The sequence below is a fragment of the Synchiropus splendidus genome, chromosome 1 (assembly GCF_027744825.2).
Source record: "Synchiropus splendidus isolate RoL2022-P1 chromosome 1, RoL_Sspl_1.0, whole genome shotgun sequence".
Lineage (NCBI taxonomy): Eukaryota > Metazoa > Chordata > Actinopteri > Syngnathiformes > Callionymidae > Synchiropus > Synchiropus splendidus.
The window spans coordinates 41,585,105-41,606,799 of NC_071334.1; the positions used below are offsets into that span (position 1 = coordinate 41,585,105).

At 44.4% G+C, this 21,695-nt stretch overlaps 1 protein-coding gene across 4 annotated transcripts; it reads right to left on the reverse strand.

Moving 5' to 3' along the window:
• Positions 1 to 3,940: 3,940 nt before the first annotated feature.
• On the reverse strand, positions 3,941 to 21,622 carry zgc:65895 (uncharacterized protein LOC393546 homolog). Of its 4 annotated transcripts, none has more exons than XM_053865972.1 (3): positions 18,969 to 21,622; positions 6,310 to 6,361; positions 3,941 to 5,419 (listed from the first exon to the last, which is right to left on the reverse strand). In XM_053865972.1, exons 1-3 carry the CDS (start codon positions 20,915 to 20,917, stop codon positions 5,159 to 5,161), a joined length of 2,262 nt encoding a protein of 753 aa, XP_053721947.1. In that variant the 5' UTR covers positions 20,918 to 21,622; the 3' UTR covers positions 3,941 to 5,158. The 4 variants fall into 4 exon arrangements, with proteins under 4 accessions (XP_053721947.1, XP_053721972.1, XP_053721963.1 ...); XM_053865997.1 differs by lacking the exon at positions 18,969 to 21,622 and adding an exon at positions 14,592 to 18,905; XM_053865988.1 differs by lacking the exon at positions 18,969 to 21,622 and adding an exon at positions 8,960 to 10,769.
• Positions 21,623 to 21,695: the final 73 nt, after the last annotated feature.

The following is a 21,695-nucleotide window of genomic DNA, read 5'->3' on the forward strand; positions in this document are numbered from 1 at the left end:
TAATATATAATATATATACAAAAAAGGAACCTGTCGAGATGAAGAGTCACTCTGGAGTCTTGCTCTGATGTCCTGCGTCCTCTCTTCATCATTGTTCATTGATCCTGATGCTTTGACCAACTACCAGGCTGTGCCCACAAGCACAAAAGACTTTCCTCTGACTTCAGGATTTTTACGGATAGTCCTCTGTCCCTCATGTCTGTTGGCGGTAGCTCAACTGTCTTTTCAGTAGGACTCTGGAAAAACAAAGCACTGACAGAGAGCCCTCGGCTTCCGAATGAATGGATGAGGCCCGTGATTCCCCATAATCCCTGCTCTCTCAGCGGGGAGCCATGGTACTCTTGCTGTCGCCATTCTCTGAAGTTTGTTTTGAAATCTCTGCAGTGTGTGCGTGGGGGATGAAGGTGAAAGACACTTCAGGACACTACGTCCCCACACTGCCTGGGACAAATTTTATTCCATTAATGTTGTCACATCCGTCCTGTTCTGGTTGTAGACCTCCAGCTCCTGATGTGTTGTTATTATAACTTTCACATGATGAGCATAAAATGATAGTTCAACTTAAACTCCTATTTTGTTGAACCCACAGTATAGTTGTCATCAAGTGAATCAACATGGCTGTCAAGAGTATTGTGAAACGATTTTCCCAGATGGCAGAACAATTCTGTACAAATCATGTTAGGAGGCAAGACCACCAAAATAAATGCTGGTATAGGGCCAAAGAGTTGGCTTCATCACAGTGCGACTGGAAAGCTGGAAATGGATGGTTTGCTTTCTCCAGGAAGGAGTTCCTGCCTCAAGTGGAGAAGTTTACGTATCTTTTTCTCCAGTTGGGAGGTAAGAGAGATGGAGATTTGTTGGCGAAGTAGGGGGGATACTTCAGTGGCTCTACCGCACTGTGGTGTGTAAAAAAGAGCTGTACCAAATCACTGTCTTCATCCCGACCCTCATCTATGGTCATGAGCTGTGGGTCATGATCAAAAGAACGAGATCCTGGATACCACCGGCCGAAATGAGTTTTCTCCAATGGTGAAAGTGGTCAGTTGAAGTGGTCTGGGCATCACATGAGGTTTCCCCCTGGACGCCTCCCTTAAGGAGGTGTTTCCTCCCGACTGGGAGGAGGCGGAGGGATCGACCCAGGACCAGGTGGAGGGATTATATATCACTGGCCTGGGAGTGTCTGGGATTCCCCAGTCAGAGCTGGTGGATATTGCCCAGGAGAAGAGCATTTGGTGCGATCTTCTGAAGCTGCTGCCCCCACGACCCAACAGTTAAGGATGAGGATGGATGGAAATTGAACTTCTGCTGCCATACATGCAATTGACTCAGACAGTCTGGCCAGTCTGGAAGTACCTTGATTATGCTGTGACTGCTTCTCTACTTAAGAAGTACGTCACTCTGGTTGGAGAACGTCTCATGGCCCAGGCCGCAACAAAACATTTTCCTGTTTTATTTTATTTGTTTTTTTGGTTCTGTGACGCTTCAGCGTTGTGATGTTGGTGTCTAGTGACAAGGTGGTAACAGGAGTGAAAGACTTTGATCACTCAGGTCAACAGGTGCATATTTAAGATGTCATGTAGCATTAGAGTTAAGTTGCTAGTACAAACCACAGAGACATGACTCTAGTTCATCTAGACTCACATCCTTCCCGATCACTGTCGCATGCTGAAGCAAGTGACTCCTGATTCTCCTGGTCTGGATTTGTTACAGGAATGCGAAAACATGTTTCAGCTGACTTTCATTCACAGATGAGAGGAAGCTCACATGCACAACATTATTTGGGAAGGAGTTAGACCTTATGGATTTGTGGTGACATTTGACCGGTCCCCACAGGTTAAGTAATAATAAGTAATAATAAGTGGGTCATCATAGTCAGCTTGGTTCAGAGTCCTGTTAAGGTTGGCCATGTGTTTCATGTGTTTTGGATGGTTAGGTTTAGAATGAGAGGCTGGGGAAAGGGATATGGCAATGAGAGGTCCTCATTGGGGGGGTGGGAAGGACTGTCTAATCCCATGAAGCATCTTGAGGAGCCAGTCTGGACCACGCAGGGTTTAACCAGCAGACTACCATCGTGGTCCCTCCCAGCATTTACCTCAATACGTAGCCAAAAATAAAGGCACATAATCCGCGAGTGATCCGGGCTCGAGTAATGCGTGTCCTGAAGAAAGCACCTTTGGTCAATGAAAGGGGATTTGCGAAAGTGCCTTCTGGACAGGGAGACGGTCAGTCGTCGCTGGATCAAGGGGGTGGGGTTCTGACTGACCACGAACCATCTCTTCAAGGAACATCTGAATCTGAGCGAATTAAAAAAAAAAAAAAAAAAAACGCCTGTATCACGTGATCTCTGGGTGTGACGTCACCACCTCGGGCTCTCGCTCCGGCATGCGGCGCCACGTGAGGGCGCGCGGGGCGGTGCTTCCATCGGCAGACTTCTGAAAGGGGGCTCGCTCACATGTGACCAACCGTAGGCGGCGAGAACATAAATATTTACATGACTGCGGGCGTGGCGCACGCGTGAATCCAAGTGGGATACAAATATTTTTTCGATGCATCTACTACACTTTCGAACAATCACGCTTTTTAATACTGATTGATCGGTAGTTAACATTTACCGACGCCTATTCTGCATGATTTATTAGAACCAGAAGAATCCACACACACGTCCAAGTGTGTTCATGGAGGTCAGACAGCGCCTGACTTCCAGAGGAACCCTCATATTCTTTGACCCTCATAGACCATCTTAGCGAGTGAAGTTCTGGGTTTATATCACGAGATGCTCCCGTAAGTTGAACTGTCCTGTTACAAGCATCACTTCACAATGAAAGCAAGACATTTCAGTTACCAAGTTTGGAGCAACTAGAGGCACTGTCAAATGATCGCTCTTCTCATCGCTGCAGTAGGAGCCAGCATTCCTTTAATAGTTAGAACAGTGACCGAATACTTAGATTATTACCAAAAGTATTTACTCAGCTGCCTTGACTCACATATGAACTGAAGTGCCATCCCATTCCTAACCCATAGGGTGCAATATGTTGTTGGTTCACCTTTTGCAGCCATTACAGCTTCAACTCTTCTGGGAAGGCTGCGCACAAGGTTGAGGAGTGTTTCAGTAATTTTTTTCCATTCTTGTCTGGTCGAGAAGGCCTGGCTCTCAGTCTCCGCTCTAAGTCATCCCAAAGGTGTTCTGACTGAAATGTACTGTTCTCCTGGCAACCTCCAAACCCAGACTGGTCCATCAGATTGCCAGATTGAAAAGCGTGATTCGCCACTCCAGACAACGCATCTCCACTGCTCTATATCCCAGTGGCAGCTCGCTTTACACCACTGCATCCATTGCTTTGCACTGCACTTGGAGATGTACTGTATGTACATTATGTAGCTTCTTGGCCATGGAAATCCTTTCCATGAAGATCTTTGCGTACTGTACTTGGGCTAATCAGAAGGCCTCATGAAGTTTTGAGCTCTGTAGCGATTGACTGTGCAGAAAGTCGGCAATCTCTTTCCACTACATGCCACAGCATCCAGTGACCCCTCTGTCAGTTTTCATGCCTACCCCTTTGTGGTGGAGTTGCTGTTGTTCTCAAACTCTTCCATTTTCTTATAATAAAGCTGACTGTGGAATATTTAGGTGCAAGGAAATTTCATGACTGGATTTGATGCACAGGGTGGCATCCTATGACAGTTCCACGCTGGAATTCACTGGGCTCCTGCGAGCGGCCCATTCTTTCAGAAATGTTTGTCAAAGCAGTCTGCATGCCTAGGTGCTTGATTTTATAAGTGAGTGGGGCACCTGATTCTGATCATTTGGATGGGTGAGCAAATACTTTTGGTAATAGAGAGTATGTTGGAACTACCAACCTCCATTCATGTAGCTCCTTGTCTACATGGTATCTTGGAACTGGCCCGCCCATCTACACAAAGATCAGCCATTTCATGACAGTTTTGTCATCATTTTATTCGAGGTGCAACTGTCTAGTGCAATTGTAACTTCACATTAGTGATGGGCTGAGGAAACATGCATAACACATCCACAAAATTCCACTGGGCATTTTCCTTTTGCCAGCAACGGTTTCTTCATTGGTGCTGGGACAGGCTCCAACGCCTGGCTGGACTAAGACCAAAACAAAACAAAAACAAAAAAAAAAAAAAAAAAAAAAACACCAATGTCATTATATAAAATAAAATAAAAAGTTACTCACGCCATCAAATTCAAAACATCATTTGAGCGAGAGTGAAGCAAGACAAGCTCCAGGGCGGCTCAAGTGGCCGCACTTTTAGTGTCGAGGTAAGTTCTCTTCTGTTCCCGCCCTGAGAACCGACGTCACAGGCAGCTCACAACCTGGTGGAACCATAGAGATATATATACATACACAGAGAATAAAACAGCTAACATGGTTTATATATGTATCTATGGTCAGAAACCAGGCACTTGGCAGAATCAGGAATTCAATCTGTACAAATAAGTCACTAACTAAAACAGTCAAGTCCTATTCGCGCCTCCTCAATTATGACACATTACTAGGACAAAACATTACAAAAAGAACAAATACAAACATGGAAATAATTCTTACAACCATCCCTCTCCTCACTTGAGACGACATTGATTCCCTACAAATGTTTGGCGCTCCATCCAAGGTGGGAGAGTGCTCAGATAGGGGACGGCAGAGTGAAAATAAAAAAGGAATCAGTGTGAGCATGGATTTAAAACCCCGTAACCCCCAACTCAGCACATCAGCCTGGCTTTGTTTCCCATTCCTGATGGGACTCTTCGGTCGGTCTGTTTTCACTGTCTGTAAAAGATGTGTGCACAAAAACAAGGTGCGATTTGAGTGTCTGATTTGAGTTGGGGGACGGAGGGTCTGCACTTCCAAAGGTCTTCACGACGGGTGAATGGATGGCACAGACCGGAGCGAGCCTGCAGACTTGGGCCATAGACGGTCCCTTCCTGTCAGCAGCGTACTGTCCTCACGTCACCATGACGATTGTGTGTCATCGAAGAAGCAGCTGCGCTCTGGTGCAACGCCACAGTCCAGCAATTAAATTAAATGTGCAAGAACATAAAGTTGTTTTCTTTGTCAGTGTGGCTGACGTTGGAACAGTCAGATCACAGCAAAACTTCCTCTTCTTCCTCATCTTTACTCGTCGTCCTCAGCGAGGCTCATGCGGACGTGCCAGAATTCTGTGTGGATGGGAGAACCGGTGTGGGACCAGCAGGAAGCGGTGGCTGGGTGTTGCTGGTCGGAGAGCCTGTCTGAACCTGGGCCTGGAACTGAGCCATTTGCTCTGGGCTGGCCAGGGTCTTCAGCAGTTTGTTCTCCTGCTCCAGCTGGGTGTTCCGCTCGATCAGCTCCTTGATCTGCTCCTTCAGCACCTCCACCTCCTCACGCACCGCGTACATCAGGTGACTCTTCACCAGGTCCTGTGAGGGGACCCAAGTGCGGTTAGTCCATGGCTAACACAACCAACCAACCACCGCAGTGTTGCACCTTCCTATGTTGTTAATCATTAGCATCAGACTTGAAGGAAACTTAAGGGCTATGGTTCACACTGAAAAGCTGTGTTCTGGTCTGAATCAGAAACTAGTACCAGATTCATCATTTGAATCGAAGTGATTTATCAAGGAATCAAGGAAAACATACAGACAACTACAATCCCAACTTCCCCTCCAGTGCAAATTTGTTAGGAGTTGGTCAACAATGCCTTTTATACCTCCAAGAAAAACTTGAAGATTTTTTTTATTAATTCACTAACCTCTGTATAGAACCTGCAACACAAACTAGACTGAGTTTGACACCATCACATCACAGGAAACGGTCCCTTTCTGTTAGGAGACTACAGTTTTCCAATGCGCTTTGTTGTGCATCTTCATGCTGCTGCTGCTGCTGTGGGGGCATATACTGCTGACGGGGGATTTGCTGGTTAATCACTGGAGCATCCCCTCTCCTCTGCTGCTGCCCTGGTACAGAATGTTCCTGCACTGAGTGGGAGGAGCCAATCACGGGCCAAGTTATTTATACAGAGCGGAGGGGAGGCTCAGCTTGCCTAGCAACACAAGGAAGGGCTGTCCACGCATGAGAAATGAGAGGTGGGGGGGTAGCGTGTGAACCACATCCTGGCCCACTTCAAGCTGCGGGTCAGCGGTCCGAACCATGACGGAGCAGCAACACAGGTGCACAACATAACTGCGCGCTTCGAGGCGGCAGTCCTCGAATCCGTCAGCAACACCAGTACAATCAAAAGTCAACTCGAACCGAGTCCGAGTGCATCAATGGAAGACTGCTTGTTACATAATACGACATTAAGACTTACCATGGCTTGTTCTATCTTGTTGTCGATGGCAACCACACTGGCACCAGAAGAGCTGCAGGACACAAGAGAAAACAAAGTAAGACTCGGTATCGATGACGCAAGATCAGCGCGAGATTGCAGCAAGCGAGACAATGCCGTTTCCAGAAACAGTAAATCACGGGGAAACGGCGCGTCAATCGACGGTATTAAAAATACATCTGTATCCAGCCAAATCAATCGGAGTGGCGCTGTTACCTATTGTCGAGCCGCACAGCTGCGCTCTCCTTCCCCAACACCGACGACAGAAACGAAATGGAGAAATTCCTTAGCTGACAAACACTTAGGTCCATCGCCACCGTGTAGCACTGAGAACTCATACTGGCCCGTCCATCAAGCCTGCGGCAGTACGGGCTGGCAGTCCGGCGCGACAAAACACAGGAGCATTCTCGATAGCAACACTCGCAGACGCCGCAGAAGCTCGCCTCGCTGCCCGGACTGAGCACAAAGACTAAGGCGGCGGGCTGCAGTTCGTAGCGGCGCCTGCTGATCGCATAATACATGCAGCGATAACAGCACGAGAGGCTCTCTGATTGGCCAAGCCGAAAACATTTGCATAATACATGCAACATCGAAGTCCGTGATTGGTCGGCAAGTGACTCGTCATAATGCCATATCTACCTGCTGCACCGCGTCCATTTTAGCAGCCACTGTTTTCTGTAGCGTTTCGACTGCAGACTAAGTTCGAGTCCTCTTCCTCACCGAGTCCTTTCAGACCTCCAGCTATAAACCGTCAACAGCGAGTACGAATGCTGAGCTCTGCACTATCCAGCTGTCACCGGAGAAACCCTCAAGCAATAAACCGTGTCAATAAACGGGTGATGTGGCCAACTTGAAGGGAGAGCTTCTGTTGCCTCAATAAGAAGCCTCCCCCCAAGCTCCACAGTAGGTGGCCTACCAGTGGCATAAAACGGGGTTTCACATTAATGCTAGTAAACGCATTGAATTCCACAATTATCATCAATATTGTGAATAATAAAAACTTGACTACTGAGGCCTGATTGTTAGATTTAATAAGATAATAATCACAAGATTGTATCTTCGTTTAATATTACATTAAATATTCATGCATATTAGACTAAAATATGGAATAGCAGTTTGCAATAGAGTTTTCAAAGGAAAGAAATGACATTTGCGTCAGACCCAGAATTGGAACTCAAAGACCACCATTGAGAGAAATCTGGCTGTGAAAACCATGCAAACTGCATAGAGGTACAAACAGTAAATATTGGTTGAATATTTTACATGTTCAATCTTAAAGCAATTACAAGCCAGAAAGACAAAGACAAATGATCCCTTATGAAGTACAACCGTTCTATACAAATGGGTTACATTCTGATGGGAGAAAAGTCTGTTTTTCCACCAAGAGAAGGAAAACCAAGGCTTGAACAGTCACTGGGTGCTCTAGTTCATAGTCAACAGAATCTTCACAAAATGAAAAAGGGCAGAAGGTACACATCAAGAGAGAATAAATGACGATGGACAGCCCTGAGATCATTCGAGGTTTTAAAATGACCTTAACTGTCATCAATCCCTTTTTCAGTGAATATCATTCATGAGGATGAACTTATTCTCTTTACCCTGTAATCCTAAAAAAAAAATAATAATTGAAACTTGGCTCATGTTATGATAGACGGCCTTTATTAATCCCAAAGAGGGGAAATTCAACAGTTAATACAATACAGTTCATTGGCTACAAATTGATAGAAAATTGATTGTAAATTGATTGAAAATGATACAAGCTGCTACAATCAACTACCAAGAAAAAGTATTATGTTGCATTCAAGGTTCACATAGGATGATGGAGGCACATAAAGGATCAATGATGCTTTGATGACTTTCAGTTCAATAGTGTTTGTATTCATGCAGTGGACCTTGGAAGAGTCTTTAATATTGAATGCGATTCACCAACGTCAGAGCTCAGTGACAGCCACCTGTCTGCTGGGCGTGTCCGGGACATTTGGGACATTTGCATTGCATCACGAGGAGGATGAAGAGGCTTTTTTTAACTTTGACTAAAGAGAGGGTTATCTGCAGGACCTGAAAATGACAGCAGACGCTGAAAATGAAGAGGTTGTGTTTGTGTGTGTGACTACATATTAACACCATACAATTCAGGACTCTGAATGAGCTCTGACTTTATTGTCTTTTTTCCTTTATTCACCATGTGGAGCACAATGACTGTTGATGTTTGGTAACTTTATGTTGTGCTACACCCTCTTTTGTTTAAGGGCACCATTTTCACTAGCTAATGCATCACATTTGAGAGGAATCTGGGATGAAAATGTCCAGTCGACCAAGATGGATGACAAATTACAGCATGAGAGTCTGTCCGAAGGTAGAATGAAAGCATGTCAGTCTAGGACATGCTCATCTATACAGCCAGCAACACGCATGGGCTGGCGAGAGAACATCATGTCCTCTCATGTCCACTGTTGAGCAGATCAAAACTCTCATAATGATGCTTGCAGTGAAGTGATTAAGGTCTTAATAACCCATTGTGACAACACAGTATTAACATCCACACAATGAGACATTTGGTTAAGCCCCATTCCCTGGAAACCAGAACCCCCACTTAACACCCCCCCAGAGAATGACAACACATGTTGGTTACCTCTTAAGATGATTCTCCAGCTCCCAGAAGAGCACCTTGAGGGTCATAGCGTCCCTGCGCCGCACTCCTCGTGCCCCGGCCAGCCCCTTGTCTCTCATTGATGCGCTCAGCTAAGAAACCCACTCGGACCGAAACAGGGCCCTTCCACTGCTAGACCCCAAAACAAACACCACCTCCTCTGTTCACCTGACCTGCGCCCCCTGCCCCTGACCCCTACTCCCTACTACATGGGGGACAGCACCAACTGGAGGGAGCCAGGGAGAACAGGGAGTTGTGTTTGTGCAACAGAAGCTTGTTGGAATCACATATAGAGTCTAGAATGATTGGGTGTGTAGGACAGTGAGAAAGGAGGGTGTGCTGTGATGTCACAGCTTAAGCAGTCTTGTCACCTCCCATTCTGTTGTTATATAAACTGTCTGTAGAGATTAGAGCACCCAATAGGAGGAGCTAACCACATACCTCTTCACGCACACTGGCACCTCCCTTAACTTCGTAACCTTACATGGTTTCCCAAACACGATTATTAACCTAAAAAAATACATGACCATTTTGACCACTTGCTTGCTTTAAACTCTGGCTATTTTGTCCATGTGACGTATGCTAGCGTGCCTTTGCCTTGCTGTCGCGCCTCATCAGCGGATGCATCACTGGACACACACACACACACACGTACAGAAGCACTGGTTTCTACTGATCATTGCCTCACGTGTGCTGCCATGCTAGATCCAGCGTGTGTTATAATACGATGGAGAATCATAACAGCATCAGTGACAAGATGCACGTCAAGGGGTATGCGACGAAATGGACATCACAAAATGGCGGCAGGAAGTTTGGCGGTAACATGCTTGATCAGACTTGACCTGGATAGATTTGAAGTCATATCTGTCCACCTGCAGTCTAACTGTATATGACAGAGGTCAAAGGCCATGTTCACTGCAGACCCAGCATGATGAACCATAGTGACAATAAGTTGGATCCATTTTGGTTTGATGTTTGTTGAGATCGATTTGCTTGCTCCAAGGTCTCATATACTAGAAAGTGTACATTGTGTTCCCACTCGTTGGGGTTAAAGTGCGCATGCCCACTCAGAACAAAAGACCATGTACAGCCACTTGGTTACTTTCAACCAATAGGAGACAGTGATAATCTCAACCAATGGCAAAAGGCGTGGTGACGTCAAGACAACCCAGATGGGACGCTCCCATTCATTGCACAGCTACAGTCATCCATGTCCGGTACAAAGAGATGACCCATATATTACCTAACCATTGTGATCAAGCGGCAGTAAAAAACAGCATAAATCAAACAGATCTGAGAGCTAAGATGAGCTGCTGAAGCTGTGATTGACGAAACTCAGACCACGTTTACCCAAATTTCTAAATGTCTAGCACGGGCTAGGTTGTGATTAAGATCAGTGATCTCCTGGTTCACAGTCACACAGTGAGTTATATTCTTGCATAGCAGGGAATGAACATGAAGCTGATGAGTTGATACACTTGTGGTCAGCTGGTATTTGTCATAACATCCAAATGATGTACATGCACATCAACAAAAGGCCATTTTTCATATCCTCTAAATGCATCCATCCATGTATCAATTGGAACCCCATGTATTTGCATCTCAGAACTGCCGAAACAAAGGCATGCAACTCCTCCCAAACTCGAGGAGCTCTCACAGCATCACAGCTCTCAGGGCGGGTGCTCTGCGAAGCGACAGAAGATCATTCCAACGTGCACGCATTGCCTTACATAACCATCCTCTGCCATATGAGAGACATGGGGGAGCAACAGAACTGAATCCTGAACACGCAGCGCCATCTTGCTACCTACTACCTGAAAGATTCAACACAGATTTCACAGCTAAATAATAATAACACTTTTAATATATAAGACACTATATATATATCTATATGTATGTATGTATGTATATATATATATATATATATATATATATATATATATATATATATATATATATATATATATATATATATATATATATATATATATATATATATATATATATATACTATGCACACTCCACTGGCTTCACTCCAATACTACTGGTTCAATCGAATCTAAATATCTGCATATGAATGTTTTGTCCAGGATTGCAGTAGAAGTAAAGATTATAACAGCAAAAGCAGATCCACCACGTATGCTGTTCGGGCCCAGGATGTAGCTGACAAGGCCAGGGACTTTATGGCCAAAACAACTTATCATCCTTGATAACTACCCCTGTATTAATTTAGAGATTTGGAGTATTCATTAGTCCGAACAGTAGGATTTAAATCTAATAATTAACCCCAAGACATGTAGTTTCCTGAAAACCAAGTCATGGTGCCAAATCATACCATTCCATCAAATGCCTGTTCAACATCCATGGAGACGAGACATTCAGATGTATGTATGGAATGTGTACCTTAAACTCTTCTGCTACAGCTTTACATCTATTCTCACATAGCTGGCATAGCTGTTCCTGAATAATTAGACATGGAATAAGAAAGAATGACAAATTCAGTTAGTTTTAATTAGTTAGTTATTAGAGACGGTTGGTTAGTTTTAATTACTTTCAGTTTTTGCTTAGTTTCAGTTTCATTTTGTATTTGTTTTTGTGTTAGTTTTAGTTGTTTTTGTTTTTTTAGGAACGCTCTGATCGATCGGGCACCGATCATGATCGGCCGATTTCAGCGTGATCTGTGAATGCAGATCACGACCTGTCATTGCTGATCACACAACCAATCACGTGTGGTAGCTGCCGCTCTGATGAAGCACCACAGGTTGTGAAGCATCTGCTACTCCCGACTCGCTGCTCACTTGGCAGCAGCATGTCTTGTGTGGAGGTTCTTTCAACCTGTCATTTGAAGTTTGCATCCTGCAGCACATGCACAGGAAAATACTGTGCAGGGAAGCAAGTATTTTGTTAGTAGCCATTTAAAGCACCAACACTTGATGGAGCACGGAGAGTTTACTGAGCTAGTGAAAGTGACACAGCTGGTTCGCCCAAAAAACGTATTAATTTCACAGAGCCAGATGACCAGCCTGTCTTAGGTGTTGTATACATGGGCACAACTGAATCCGTTGCTGTTTTGGAGTCAGCGTTCGTTAACCGCCTAAATCTCAAACTTTTGAAAATGTCCACAGTGGAAACTTTGAGAAATGCAGTGTGGTATCGGTGATCGGCAGCAAAAACCCTGATCGAAGCATCAATAGTTTTTTTTTTTTGCCTTCAATATGGGGTATTGGAACAAGATTGAAGATTGAAATAGGTCACAAAAATAGCAATAAAAACTCAACAAAAGACATCATGTAAAAAAAATGCATCGAGTTTGGAAAGACGAGGCTTCGCGCTAGTCATTGTTGTCAAGTCGTCAATATGAGTGATGTCACGGACTTGACATGCTGCATCTGGTCAACTGTCGTAAAACCAGCAGAGCTAAATAGATGCTTCTTCATTACATAGATAAATATGAAAAAAAAAAAAAAAAAGCAAGTTTATTGTGGCAGTGTGTATACGTGCACACAAACTATGACGTTCATGTTCACACATTACACACAGCGTAATCCCTATGTTGAATCTATTATACATGCAGGAATGCATAATTGTACACACTGCATTACTGACGTCACAAAACGCCAGAGACCCTTGACAGTTACGTCCTGACTCAGCCATGTAAACATGAACACCAAATGTACAATGCAGCCGCTTCTCAGCTCTATTTGAGAAACTTGGCCCCAGACTTGCACCAACAGGCTGGTTTCACGTAGAGCCCCAAGCTTGGAAAGGCCACATTTATATGAGATTTACGTAGTCAGAGTAGAGTGTAACTGATATATATGTTTGGATGGCAAATGGAGTAAGATGATTCTGAAGCATATTTTTACTGGAGGCGCTCTGCAGCAGACTCCAAATATCTCCACGGGTGATTACTGTATCACTTCTGACCCCTGACCTCCCACTGCAGCATCCACAGCATCACATTTCAATACAGTTCCTGAGCTAAAACCCACACAACACACACTAGGCCCTGACAATGCTCAAATGAAAACAGGTAGTTATTCACAACTAGTCGTCGATAGTTCATGCATTCACTTGTGTGATAGCTGAGGTTTCGTTTGGCAAGCTAGGATTCTTTGAATGAAAGGGCACTACCTCACATTCAGTACTTAAAGATAATATTTGTAGCAATGAGAGAAGATAACCCATCAAATGTCAATCCCCTGGGGTTAAAAATATATTATTGTGAAGCAAATTTCCACAACTTTCCACAATGGCAGCATAAATAACAGTTATTTCAAGAAAATGTACAAAAACTGTGTGAGGCCAACTACATTCATGGAAACAGATGGTGAAAAAGATAAAACAGGAATTCAATTTCCACAAAGAAGAGCTCAAGGCCAAAGGAGGTGAGATCAGAGTTGTTTGTATTGCGATCCCTGTGGGGACATTGAGGTTTCTCAGTGATATAATGCTTCCCCCAGCCTCTCACCCTAAACCTAACCATCCAAAACACCTGGCTCACCTGAACCATGACTCTGAACCAAACTTAGACCTAATTATAATGACCCAGTTATTTTGAGGTTTGGACCTGTGGCGACCGGCAAAAGGTCCCCATGAGGACAGTGTTTTTGTCAGGAATTGGTCCCCACAAGGCATCTGGCCTGCCACTAAGAAGTAGCAGCATGAACACACAAGGTAATTAAACGTGCCTCACTCAAATCACTTTGACTGATGAAAATGATCAAGTTAACATTCAAGAGTATTTCACTTTGAATGTGTAACGTAAAATCCTGTTTTCACTCTGCACTAGAGGAATTAGTGTTTGAACCGCTTATCATATGTCAAATGGAGTTGGTTTTTCTTTTAGTGTATTATGCCAACTTTAAACATGGCATGAGGTTTGTCTATTCCTTTGCTGTGACTTTATCTTTTTTAATGTTGTTCACCTTCTAAAATGAAAATAACACCCATGTCAAAGGAGAGATAAACCTCACACCATCAAAGAAAGACTGATCAAGAATAACTGGATGAAACGAAAAAGGAAAAGGAAAAGTAAGCAAATGTGGGGTGGGAAAACCGTGTAGTCTCACAGTGGATTCATTGGTTGTGAGAAGGTAACGATGAATAGGGTCTAGTTATTTTGCAAGACACCCCTAACCGAGAGCAATAGTAGCTGGCTGATTTGTGGACACGCGCTGCCACACTGTGGTCACACTCGAGTATAACAGCGGGGAACACTAAATGTCAGCGAAGACGCAGAGCCGCCAGGGAGACTTGCAGCCGATATTCAACTCGCTTCTCCGATTATTAATTACTTCGGAGACAAATCCGCAGATCACTTGGAATAGATAAGAACAAATGAACATTCGTCTGAGAACTTCTATCTCTTCCCAACAGACTCTCGCTCCTGGACAGTGTCCTGTCAAACATATTTTTACAGGAAAAAACATTATATTCAAGTATAGTACACCCCACTCCAAATGTTGAATGATTGACAGAAAGATTGTTAAGAAACAAAGTCATTTCGTTTCAAGTACAACCGACCTGCACATTCATCTATTTGTATTTTTCAAACTATGTTAGACTGATGACCATCATTAGGCACTTACAAATTAGCATGTGTACAGGGTACCTCAGAACATGGTCCAACCAAAGGAGGAGGTGTCCTTGATGAAACTGCTCAAAGTCCCAGGTCATGTCAAGTGTGGCTGGGCAGCAGACTAGTGATCCATTGAAAGGAAGTTCACAGTCTCAGCAAGAGCAGAAGGAACATGAAGAAGAAACTAAGACACTGCAGGGTGGAGGGCAAACATGTTCAGATGAATATATAAAAATATGTGCCACTTGACAACAAAGACGCTAAAACACATTGAGAAATGTGACGCAACAAAGTAATTTGTTGTTCATCAGAGGAGGTGAACATCAAAGGATTTACTGTGCGCACATAAGGGTCAGAGCTAGTAAGTCGCAACAGAGATAGAAGCTGTCAGCTGTGCTAACAGGCAGCAGAACACCAGTATATATCTGACTTGTTTGCTTTCACCCCTCAAGTACTTCGTTTTCCAAATTGATTCAGCAGTAAATGCAGGTATGCCACCAGAGTCTTCACCAAAGTGCCTGGCATCTCTCTTTGTTGCCAAAAGAGTTCCTTTCCACATGTCCACCTGAGTCGCTCCATTACTTTATCTCCAAACTTCTCCACATGAGCTGTCCCTCTGATAACCCATTCCTAAACTTGTCCTTCCGAGTCACCCCCAATAAAAAACTTTGGGATCCTCATCCCTGTCACTTCTTCAAATGTTCCATGCAGCCAGTCCTCATCTTCATCTGCTTCAATTCCTCTTCCGGGAGTTTCAACTCAGCCTCAACCTTAAAAGATCTTGAGCATCCTACCTCTCCTCTACCAGTCCTTAATTATCACATTCATGATTATCAATTCTTGTCACCCTCTTCTTCTTTCACCTACTTGGAACAGAAAAAGTTACATTTCTTGACAGTAATTATATCCTATATTTCCTGAGTCGCCTTTTCCTCTGTCGCATGCATTCTCTTTTGAATTGTACTCGACAGAAATAATCTGAACTTTCCTCAACTGAATTCCATCTTTGGATACATTGAACATCATTGTCACGTACAGAGTATCAATTGTCCTAAATGGGTAAAATGTACTACTGAACTATTGCTCTGAATCCCAGAGCAACAACAACAAATACAGATTGAGGAAAGGCATGTCTTGATAACAAAGTTTGCTTTTATTATTTGACAAATTTACTGACAAATTTATGTAATGATATATATAAAACCTAAGGCAAGTACACCCTTTAAATTGTAATGTTTTTTTCTCTCATCAGTATTATACTGTTGTAGTCGAAATAACTTTATAGAACTTGAAATATTGTACACTAGGTTTGAAGACAAAATATGCCCACATCATGGGTTGTGGCTTTTGGCTTTTCTCCTTTTATTTCCATAAAGATACAGTGCTGCTCCACCGAGGTCTTGCTAACTTGCTTAAACTGAGCTATCTATTGTGGACATCCTGTCAGTGGGCAAAGACAGTAGTTCGGAGAAAGTAAGTAACAACAAGATAACATTACCAAAAAACATAAGAACAAGTTAAAAACAATACAATACAAAGTGGTACATACAAAGTAGCTTGGTGAAACATAAAACAAGATGAAGTCAAAATATCTGAAAAATAAGCTTTTTTAAAAGAAGTTGCATTTTTAACTGCCTCTTAAAAATGTCCACAGTGGCTGCAGCTCTAAAAGGATAGAGAAAGGCATTCCACAGCCTTGGGGCTCCAACCACAAAAGCACGAGCACACCTTGTTTTTAAGCAAGACAAGGAAATGAAACAAACATACACATGGAAATTAACCAAAGCCCCCAAAGTGAACAAGTTCATTATTGATTAGCGTATGATTTAGTCAACGTCTTGACAGGCCAATATTAAGGTTTCACAATTAGTTCAATATGCTTCTGTGGATAAATACATCCATCCAGGGTGACGTGAGCGCTTCATTTTTAGCAGTATTCACATGACAAAATACATAAGACAGCAGCAAGCCGCAGCAATCAGGTTCAGATCAGGACTCTACACCAAACTCTGTTATCCATGTTGCACTGTTCCTACAAGGTTGGGACCATGAAATTGTCCAAAATGTTTAGGTATCCTGAAGCAAACAAAGTTCATTTCACTCGAAGTAAGGGGCCAAGCCCAACTCTCAAAAAACAACGGCACACCATAACTCCACCAAATTTCACACTTGACACAAATGTACCATTCTCATGGCAAACTCCAAACCCAGACACGTCCATCAGATTGCTAGATGGAAAAGTGTGATTCATCATTCCAGAGAAGGCGTACCATACTTGGGCTAATCTGAAGGCCACATGAAGTTTGGAGCTCTGTTGCAATTGACTGTGCAGAAAGTCGACGACCTCTTTGCACTATGCACCTCAGCATCCACTGACCCCTCTCCATCAGTTTACATGGCCTTCATGCCTGAGTCGCTGTTGTTCCTCAATGCTTTCATTTTCTTATAATAAAGCTGACAGCTGACTGTGGAATATTTAGACGCAAGGAAATTTCACGACTGGATTTGATGCACACGGTGGCATCCTATGACAGCTCCACACTGAAATTCACTGGGCTCCTGAGAGCAGCCCATTCTTTCCCAAATGTTTGTCAAAGGACAAACACCGGATTCTGATCATTTGAATGGGTGAGCAAATATCTTTGGCAATATAGTGTATAAGTGTAAAAAAATAAAAATAAAAAAAATAACCAACACCACTGGTAACACCGGTTCAACACCGACAGTTGCGTACAAATTAAGCAAACAATAATGAGTCAATATCAGCTTGTTATCTCAGGAGAAGCTCAGTTACAGCTGCAAAACTGTGTCTGCTAATAGTAACGTAGAAAACACTCTCAAGGTCGTCATGAGATCAAACAAACCAGTGCAGGATTATCTGCTGCCTTCAACAGGACTTGACAAGACCAGCACACAAAAATTCCACCTGTAAATTGTGACCAACTCCGTCAACTCTGAGATAGACGACTATTTATGAGATTCTACAAAGTTGATTATTAACCAGTGTGATCATCAAACGCAGCTAATTACACAAATATATTTGGGAAACAGTGGAATTCACATCTCATAATAAAATAGATTTTTTTGTTTTTTTGTTTTGTTTCTGACACTGACAGCTTACGGCTGACATGTTTCAGACTACGTCTCTGCAACAGTCTCTCCCCAATCTCTGCTACATGTCACCTTTATTTTATAAACTCAAACAGCAAAACAATAACATGAGCCAACTGACGTCTTGAAATGCCTTCATGTGACCAGGGGAGAAACGTAAGATTGACTCAACTGATAAACAGTGGACTTGTTCAACTTCACTGACTTCATATGCAACTGTTGTCTGCTTTTCTACGTATTTACTGACCACATTGGCAGTGCATGCTTTATGTTGACTACACCATCAGGTGTGTGTGTCTGCCAGGTTATGGTTTACAAACAAACAGATCGGTTCTGCGGACACCTGTGACTTCTTGAAAGCAACCAGTAACAGCATTCAATGTCTGGAGTTTGAGTGGTGTCACATGGTTTAGCTCATTTTAAATGATAAAATGCAGGGGTAACAACACAGTAGACAGTGATACAGAGACAGATAGATGAAAACTAAAAAGCCACAGTGACTGAAAGACTCTAGCAACAGAAATGCATGGACAATTGATGTCTCTGTACGTGTCTGATATGTACATACAAACCCCCACCAGGTGTTGTGCACATACAACATAAATCTCCTGCTCAACCAGAACTAGGAACAATTCAGAGTAAACTAAGACTGATACCAGTGGCTCTTCTGCCAGCTGTGACATAACACAGTACTGTACAACAGAAACGGCTGCTCTTAACAAGAGTCACGGGAGATGAAGCCATCCAAGATATTTCTTTCGAGGTCCTTAAAAACAGCACAGGAATGTTTCTGAGTAAAAGAAATACAAATTAACCTCAATTGGTTCCATAGTTTAAGGTCACTAACTTTCGGTATTTCCATCAATTTATGCTCATTTTCCAGAAGTCTGACATTATGCTACAAAATTCAGCTGTTATGTGGGTTTCATAACCACCTTAAATTCCTGTTTTTCTTCCAAAACAAAAACGGTATGACACCACAGACCATATGAAGATCAATCAATCAATACAACGATCCAGCGTCAACAAGGCAATACAATGTCCAAAGAGAAATGTAAGTGCATGATCAGAATTGTATATAAGTCATTGGAAAGCTTGATGTGCTTGATATGAATGAGAATTGTTCAAACATCCACACCAATTTTAACACTCATCTGAAGATCTTTTTTTAGGGTTTCAATTCACAACTTAACAAGCCAGTTCATTAATTTAAATGTAAGGTTTGCGAATGCATTGGCATGAAACATTTTTCAAGTGAATGTAGACATACAGTGTCACGTAAAAGAACATTTCCCTCACCTGTCCTCCTCTCCTTCGACTTGCTGGGTCCTAAGGCCCGCAGCTGCAGCAGCAACCATGAAAGCGCTGGCCTCCGCTGACATCCCAATGTGCGCCAGGCTGGCAGCAGAGCCGCTGGTATCAGAGGACCCTTCTGCAAAGGTTCCCATTCCAAGTCTGGGAAGACCCAGAAAGCCTTGATGTTGAAACAGGAGCTTTTGAGCATCCTCAAGTTGGGAGGTCTTGATGGGGGAAGCCTGGGTGAGAGTGGTGCCAGGGGTGAGAAGAGGCTGCAGGTCAGCGTGCAGGGCAGTCAACGGCATGAATGGGGAACCATGAGGCTGTGCTACGGCGACTGTGGCAGTGAGTGGCGGCTGGGTCTGAGGGTGTATTGGTGCCAAAGGTTGTGGCTGGGCAGCAGGAAAAATGGGCGCAGCAGGTGGGGCCACATGACTCTGAAGTGGCATATGCTGAGTGAGGCTGGCTGGGGGCTGCGCTGTGACCCCTGAGGATGGTGGGACAGATGTGGGAACATGTGGCAGCGGAGGCTGAACCTGGGTCTGGAAGGGAGCAGTTGGCTGGATGAAGTCCGGCTGACGAATACTTGCCAAGGCTCCGGAAGTGAGCTGAGCTGCAGAGTAACTAGCCTGGGCGTGTGTCACCTGCTGGGCCATCACAGGGAGGACTGGAATCACCCCCTCTGTTGTTGCAGCTGTTGACAAACTGATAGGAACTCCAGGTTTCTGCATGTGAGCTGCACCTTCTTGGTGCGACACATAAGCCATTGTAGCAGATTGTGGCAGTCCTTGTGGGGGACTTTGCACAGCTTGTGGACTTGTAAAGTCTTGGCTAGGCAGCGGGTAGGGCTGCAGAGTGTGTGGGTGTTGTACACTGGGCATGCCTGGACTTAATCCAGAAGCAGACTCGATCTCTGTAGCAGCATCAATACCCTTAACCACCTCAGACACTGTTGCTGGAGGGACTTCCTTCTCATAGTACTCTGTACAAGTCCACCTTCCTTTGCGAAACGGCTCAGAATTTGTGTCCAGTTTAACAACCCTGAAACGGGAGCCTGTGGCTGCTTGAGTATGAGGTGGCTGCATCTGAGTGCTGGAAGCATTTCCAACTTGCCCGCCTCCGGTTTCAGCCATCTGCACAGGCACAGCAGCAGGAGCATTCAGAAAGTTCACATTACTCTGCAAGTGTGCATCAGCGGCTGGTCCTCCAGCAGCAGACACCACTGCATGTGCCATAGCACCTGCAGGTTTGCTGCTGTCCAACAGCACAGGTCTCTGTGAAATGTTCACTCCAGGTTTAGGAGCTGGACTGGAGGTAGACAACGGAGCAATCAGAAGACCTGGTAATGAAGGCTCACCACCTCCCAAACTATCACGATGCTGAGGGAGGCCATGCTGATGAGGATAGTAATGTTGATGCACAGTCCCGTTGACCAGAGAAGCGTGCTGCTGAGAGCCTTGAGGGATGGAATGAGGATGAAGAGGCTCGTTTGGTGATGTGAGGCCTGGGGTGTCCACACCATGGAGGCTATTTAGCGTCTCATCAGATGAACTTCTTTCTGGCACGCCTATGTCTGAAGCTCTTGCCATGGGAACATCCAGCATATCAGATGAGGAGAGGTCCTCGGTGTGGGACTCGTCCATGTCATCATAACTCTCAGTGTCATCAGCCAAACTGTTGTTTCCACTCACGTTTATCTGGGCTGAAGTGACACTGGTGATTTGAAAGCCACTCTTTTTCTTCACCTGCGCTCCAGAGCCCTGTGACTGTGGTTGGTGATGGAGTCCTGGAGAAGATGATCCAGCCTTGTTCAAACTGTCATCCGCTGGAGCGACTCCCGCGCCGCCGGCCGCGGAGGATGCAGACGCACCGCTGCTGCCTCTCCTGAAGTGGTAAGTCGTTTTTCGGCTACCGGAGCCCGGAAGGTCCCCGGTAAAGTCCTGATGATGCATGTTGGTCGAGGAGGAGCTACTGAAACGCCAGTGAAGGGGCTATAAATGCTACCTGCTAGCTGACGTTAGCTAGCTGGGTCAGCTGCTGATCCCGCGATACTAAAGAGCCATCCGTGACAAGTCAGATGATTTTTGTCCTTTAAAATTCAAGCCAAACATACAGGACCAACAATAATTACACACTAACTCAAGTCTTCTATTGTGCCAAATAGCAGCCGGTTAAATGGAGCAAGATGTAAGAGTAAACGAGGATAGAAAATATAAACCTAGAACACCAAATTCAGTTAGCCCCCTCGTTAGCCATAGAGCTAGACTCGGCACCGATTAGCCGCGCTCCACAATCGCTTCTTATAGAGCAAACGCTCATCTGTTGTCAGCACACTCACAAACAAGTCAACGCCAATAGAGCTGAATAACTGAGGTAATGCCGACTGATCTTCCGTGTGAAGCTGGAAGCTTTCTAGCACTCCAGCGTATGTCGCAGAAAACCAGCCATCACACCAATTCCTCTTCGGATCGTCGAATATTCCGTTTTAACAGGATCCAACTGCAAACATGCGATGATAAAACTGCATCTGGCTTTTGCAGTTTGCGTTGTCTGGTAAAAACGCGTCGTCCTGGGGTGAATGAGTCCAGCTTGGTGCGTGTTTGCTGTATCATTGCCGGTGATCAGCAGCTAACGGCCGAACTGTCAGTCTCGCAGGAGGGAGGAATCCAAACACCGGTGTTGCGCATGTGCGGTTCTTCCCCCTCCCCTCGCACACACACGTACACACAC

Coding starts and splice junctions, on each gene's coding strand:
- zgc:65895 (XM_053865972.1), bottom strand. CDS start 20,917: ATGCATCATCAGGACTTTACCGGGGACCTTCCGGGCTCCGGTAGCCGA. Junction 6,362..18,968: donor GTCGAAGGAGAGGAGGACAG/GTGAGGGAAATG, acceptor TGTGTCCTGCAG/CTCTTCTGGTGCCAGTGTGG. Junction 5,420..6,309: donor ACAAGATAGAACAAGCCATG/GTAAGTCTTAAT, acceptor GTCCCCTCACAG/GACCTGGTGAAGAGTCACCT.